Raw genomic sequence first — 5,892 nt, forward strand, 5'->3', positions numbered from 1 at the left:
CATCTTATTAATTCAAAAGTCGAATTGTTTTGTAATATTATGACTTTGTAATAATATTACAAAACATGCCAATACTATTTTCTCTAACAGCCCAGGTTTCCTCATTTATTTAGAGTTGGTTTGACATCTCCACGTATACATTCCTGTGCGATGTGCCTTACATTGTGATTAATTTTAATTGAGGTGTATATTTCTCAAATATACACCTGTTGGACCATTATGGTCAACAGATTGCCTCAACCTTCCCAGCATTACCTCACCACCAAAGCTGCTTGAATGATCCAACAACTATATCCGGAAAAAAAAAATGGTATTTCTGATAATCTATATACATAGATGCTAAAAAAAGGAATCGTGGTATCCATATGATATACCACGATTTGGAACCATTTCCCACACTGCTAATACTGATCAGATTAGACAACCCATCTAAATACTTGTGATGCTCCAAGTATTTAGACAATATCCAGCTTTCAGTTTCATAGCGAATTGCATTCTGAAATTCTCTGTGCCAATTTCCCATATCCTAATATGATGTTTGCTTCCATTTGGTCAGCTTCATACTATGGACAAGTCTTGGATGCATATTGAAGATAGATTGCATTCCAGTGAGTATGCTGAAGGGGTTAGACAATTCGTCGCTATGGCCATTTCCCACACCGCTAATACTGATCAGATTAGGTGTCCATGTAGAAGATGTCGGAATAGAGCTTTCCACTCCATTCGTACAATTGAAGATCATTTGTTCTTTAAAGGGATTGATCCAACTTATACTCCATGGATATTCCATGGAGAAGATGATCCATTCCGGAATGCGACTTTTTCCGACGATGAACAAGATGATACATTGTCTCATAGTGATTATATTGATGATCTCGATGAGCTTTTAGATGATATCCATCATGGGTCGTTTATGGATGGTGAGAACAGAAATGCCGGTGAATCTTATGGTGGCGATCAACCCTCCACCTCTAATCCTCCGGTCAACTCTAATTTCGAGGACTTGGTAGCTGATGCACGACGACCACTTTATCCTTCATGTACTAAGTTCTCAAAGCTATCCTTCATCGTTAAGCTGCTTCACATCAAGAGCATAGGTGGGTGGACCGTGAAGTCCTTTGATATGGTCATAAAGCTCTTGCAAGAGGCATTTCCTGATGCCTTATTCCCTGACTCATATAATGATGCCCGTCGCTTAGAGCGGGGATTGGGCTTTAGTTACGAAAAGATTCATGTCTGCCCAAATGATTGTGCCTTGTTTTGGAAGGAAAATGCATCGTACAATGAATGCCCTAAATGTGGAGCATCTAGGTGGGAGCAGAGCACAATTCAGGGACGAAGGATACCACAAAAAGTACTCCGACATTTTCTGCTTAAGCCGCGCTTGCAGAGGCTATATATGTCAAAGAAGACAGCCCAAGACATGAGATGGCATGTAGATGGACATGTTGATGATCCAACGTGCATGCGACACCCATCAGATTCGAAGGCTTGGAAGGACTTTGATAAGAAACATATGTCATTTTCCACAGATGTTCGCAATGTTAGACTTGGTTTGGCCAGTGATGGGTTTAACCCATTCAACAATATGAGTAGACCGTATAGCATTTGGCCAGTACTGCTTGTGCCGTACAACTTGCCTCCCTGGCTATGCATGAAAGAACCATACACTATGCTCTCGTTGTTAATACCTGGCCCAAAGTCACCAGGTAATGATATTGATGTCTTTCTGCGTCCTCTACTCGATGAGTTGAAGGAGTTATGGGAAGAGGGTATTCGTACCTATGATGCATACAGCAAGCAACACTTTATGTTGCATGCAGCGCTACTCTGGACAATCAATGACTTCCCCGCATATGCCAATCTTTCTGGGTGGAGTACAAAGGGCAAGAAGGCATGCCCCCATTGCATGATTGACACAAATTCACAATGGTTGGTATATGGCCGCAAGCATTGCTATTTGGATCATCGACGATGGTTGGCCCCAGGTCACAGTTGGAGACGGAAAAAAAATGCTTTTAATGGACATGAAGAGCACAATCTCCAACCATCAAGGGTCCCGGAAGAGCAATTGCTACAACAATTAACTCAAGTGTCACATGTTCAGTTTGGTAAATCTTCTACGAAAAGGAAACGAACTCTGGACAATCATCTTAATTGGACGAAAAAATCAATATTTTTTGAGCTTCCTTACTGGTTATCCTTAGGTTTGAGACATAATCTGGACGTCATGCATATAGAGAAAAACATATGCGATAACGTTGTCGGAACATTGTTGAATATTGAAGGTAAAAGTAAGGACTCTGCCAATGCACGTAAAGATTTGGCCAATCTTGGAATAAGGAAAGAATTGCATTTACAACAACAAGGCGAGAGAATAACCATGGGTCTTGGATGCTACATGTTAAATTTAAATGAGCGAAGGGCTTTTTGTGAGTGGTTGTCAAAAGTTAAATTCCCTGATGGGTTCGCATCGAATATTGCCCGGTGTGTCAATGTTCGTGAGGGAAAGATCAATGGAATGAAAAGCCATGATTGTCACGTATTTATGCAAGCACTGTTGCCAGTCGTGATTGGTGGGTTCTTACGGGCCGACGTGCGTCAAGCCTTACTAGAGTTGTCTTGGTTCTTCAAAGAATTATGTTCCCGAACTTTGAACTTACCAGTGTTGCATCGTCTTCAAGCTAATATTCCCTTGATTCTATGCAAACTAGAAATGATATTCCCTCCAGCTTTTTTTGATATTATGGTGCACCTTTCTATTCACTTGCCAGAGGAGGCTCTACTTGCAGGACCTGTGCAATATAGATGGATGTATCCTTTTGAGAGGTACTTAGGAAAGTTCAAGCGGTACGTCCGGAACAGAGCCCGTCCTGAAGGCTCAATTGCTGAGGCATATGTGCATCTGGAGTGCCTTACCTTCTGCTCTATGTACCTCCATGATATAGAAACTAAGTTTAATCGAGAGGAACACAATAGTGATGTACTTACGGGTTCCGCTGAGGAGGGGAATAGGCCAAGTTTATCGGTTTTCTCACAGAAATTTAGACCATTGGGGACAGGGCACTCCCACAAATTAGCCGACATACTAATGGTCAAGGCCCGATGGTATGTTCTTAACAATTGCGTGGAGGTTGAGCAATACATTGAGTACGTCCATCATTCTACTGTTTAACACTTTAGGTTATCAACAGCAATTGCTGATACCTTCTAACAAAATACTTATATTGACAGGGAGCACTATAACAAGCTGAAAGAAGAGAACCCTGATAACATCGATCGTAGGCACCAGAGTCAATTTCCATCGTGGTTCAGGGCACGGGTAAGAGAATGTTTCCTTCCGGCCGCATATAGTTAAGTTAACGTCGATTTTCCATAAATGGACTTATCATTTACACTTTTGCTTTCCGACTGTCATGTAGATTCGAGAGCTGCGTGCAGTTAGGCCAACAGAGGTATCCGACGACATATATGCATTAGCATGTGGTCCAGATCCATGTGTCGCATCTTATGCCGGATGCATAATGAATGGTGTTCGATTCCATACAATGGAGCGTGAAAGGTGTCGCCGCACTCAAAACAGCGGGGTTGCCGTGCATGGCGAGCATTGGGGATCCCCTGTTGACTTCTACGGGGTGTTGCATGATATTATAGAAATACGCTACATGGGTTGGCGTAAGGTTTATCTATTTCAATGCATTTGGTATGATGTCGGCGACCCGAGAAGGGGGATACGTCTCAGGGACCACTTAACGTTGGTGAATACTGCTAGGCAGTGGTATAAAGATGAGCCTTTTGCCCTTGCGTGCCAAGCAAGTCAAGTATTTTATTTGCCCGATCCAATTTTGGGTGGAAGTTGGCAGGTCGTCCATAAGGTAACAAGTAGAAATGTTTACAACCTTCGCGCAATGACGCCTGTTGGGGATGCGCTTGATGATGGTGAGTCATCATGGGATGACTCAAACAATGACGATCGTAATAATCTGGACAACTATCCCCCTACTCTTCATGTCGATGAAGCCATGCTCGATCCATTGAACCGACTCGACGAAGAGCATTTGCTAGTTGAGACAACAAATATCGCGCTTCCAGACCCGGCCCAACCAGTCGCCGATGATTTCGATGATGCTCCTGACCCAGGTGACGATGAAATGGGAATGGAGGACATAAGTGTCGATGACAACTCGGACAACGAGTCCGGCCATCCTCTGACTAGGGAGGATGATGATTAGTGCAGTAAGATTTGATTATAGCATGTTTATTTAAGAGGAATGTGCAAATGAAACTTTTTATTTTCGTACGTCTAATATTGCCTGTCTAGTAGTTTTACCAAGACTAACAATCTAATATAGGTACTTGTTTTGTTCAGATCACATGCTCACCTGTAGCTGTTGCAATATAAACTATAGGTGATTAGTTAAGCTAATGTACGTGCTGACCACTTGTATGTGTGTTTACATACAAAGCAAATTATACATGCTAAGTTAGCATAATCTTTGTTAACTTAGAAATATAAGTTGCTCAGTTACTCATAGATGGTCATTACATATTTTGTGCAGATTTCGGGGATTGCACGTTAAAGCTAACGTTGTGCTTGGTCCACCTACATCAAATGTCGATGGAAAGTTAGTATATTTTGTGATAGTGTGTTGGGATTTACTAGGTATTTATGAATATCAAAATGATGACCAATTGTTGGCTGATTTTATTGAGGGGTCTCCCTTCGAGAATATTATGACCTTCAGTTGTGCAAGTTAAAAGACCACAATCCTTTAACAGTTAGTTGCATTAAAGTTTTCAGCAATGTGTTTCTATATGATTGAATTGTCTTAAACAATGTCCAGCTAGCTTATGCATTTGACTAGGTGCAAATGCACAATTTATTAATTGATTAAGTATAATAAAGGTTTAGCATTGTTCCCATCATCCACAAGCTAGCTAAGATCCCGGGATGATTATTACAAATGATCCGGGTTCCACAAGGTACTAAATTAATGAGGCCAGGAAAGAAAAGAGGATGCTCTACCAATTCTGCTGGCACAAGATTCAGAAATGACTAGCAGGCATCACTTATGGTTGGAATATGAAACCAACTTTAAACCCAAATTACACAAGCAATATATAACTATAACAGGGCAGTGGGATCAATAACTAAGTAGTTATTGATCCCCTAGCTATTTTTGATGATCAGGTTTTCCTTTAACAAGCAATATTTGCTATTTCGTCAAAATCAGCTTTCAGTTTAATAATATTTGGATATACATATATACTTATTTACATTGCAATGTCAGCATATATATTGTGGAGGGCATGTATCGGGTGTATTTCCATAATCAAACCAAATCTTGGAGAGGCTTTTATGCCTGATTAATAAAGGTCAAACATAAGTGAGTATAAAATCAGAATGCAAGCAATATAAATGTTAACTAGTGCAGAATAAATTATAACAAAGAATTGGTGTATGAGGAATCATTAATTATTGCTCACCTAGCTACCTATATATATTAATTTCTAGTTTCCATAGGAAGCAATGGTGAATTCAGCGCATATACAAGTGCACTCCATTCGTATATTGCACAGTCTGTATAGCAAGATTGCATATTTGCAACTTCACGTAAATTATAACATTTTACAAGGCATCCAACACAGATTAATTACCCAAAATATAAAACTGAGAAAATTGGTGGACATGGCGCCAGTTTAAGTCAAAATACAGAGCGGGGGAATTGTAAAATTAAGGGCGGGATATTTTAATTGTGATGATGTCTGTTGGCTAGGAAATGGCGCCAGTGATGGGGTCCACAGCAAAGCTGAACTGCAGGGGGGATTGATGAGGAATTGACAGCAGGGGAGTTGGTGGCATCGTACTTCAAGTTGAGAGGTTTGAAGTAG

General features: G+C 40.7%; 1 protein-coding gene across 1 annotated transcript; it reads left to right on the forward strand.

Moving 5' to 3' along the window:
* The first annotated feature begins 565 nt into the window (after positions 1-565).
* On the forward strand, positions 566-4,232 carry LOC122291045. Its single transcript, XM_043098696.1, has 3 exons — positions 566-3,108; positions 3,235-3,322; positions 3,423-4,232. Exons 1-3 carry the CDS (start codon positions 566-568, stop codon positions 4,230-4,232), a joined length of 3,441 nt encoding a protein of 1,146 aa, XP_042954630.1.
* Positions 4,233-5,892: the final 1,660 nt, after the last annotated feature.

The sequence above is a fragment of the Carya illinoinensis genome, chromosome 13 (assembly GCF_018687715.1).
Source record: "Carya illinoinensis cultivar Pawnee chromosome 13, C.illinoinensisPawnee_v1, whole genome shotgun sequence".
Lineage (NCBI taxonomy): Eukaryota > Viridiplantae > Streptophyta > Magnoliopsida > Fagales > Juglandaceae > Carya > Carya illinoinensis.

Excerpts from the sequence above, each read along its gene's own strand:
- LOC122291045 (XM_043098696.1), top strand. The coding sequence starts at position 566 with ATGGACAAGTCTTGGATGCATATTGAAGATAGATTGCATTCCAGTGAG. Across the intron at positions 3,109-3,234 it reads CTAATGGTCAAGGCCCGATG|GGAGCACTATAACAAGCTGA; the intron begins GTATGTTCTTAA and ends TTATATTGACAG. Across the intron at positions 3,323-3,422 it reads CATCGTGGTTCAGGGCACGG|ATTCGAGAGCTGCGTGCAGT; the intron begins GTAAGAGAATGT and ends ACTGTCATGTAG.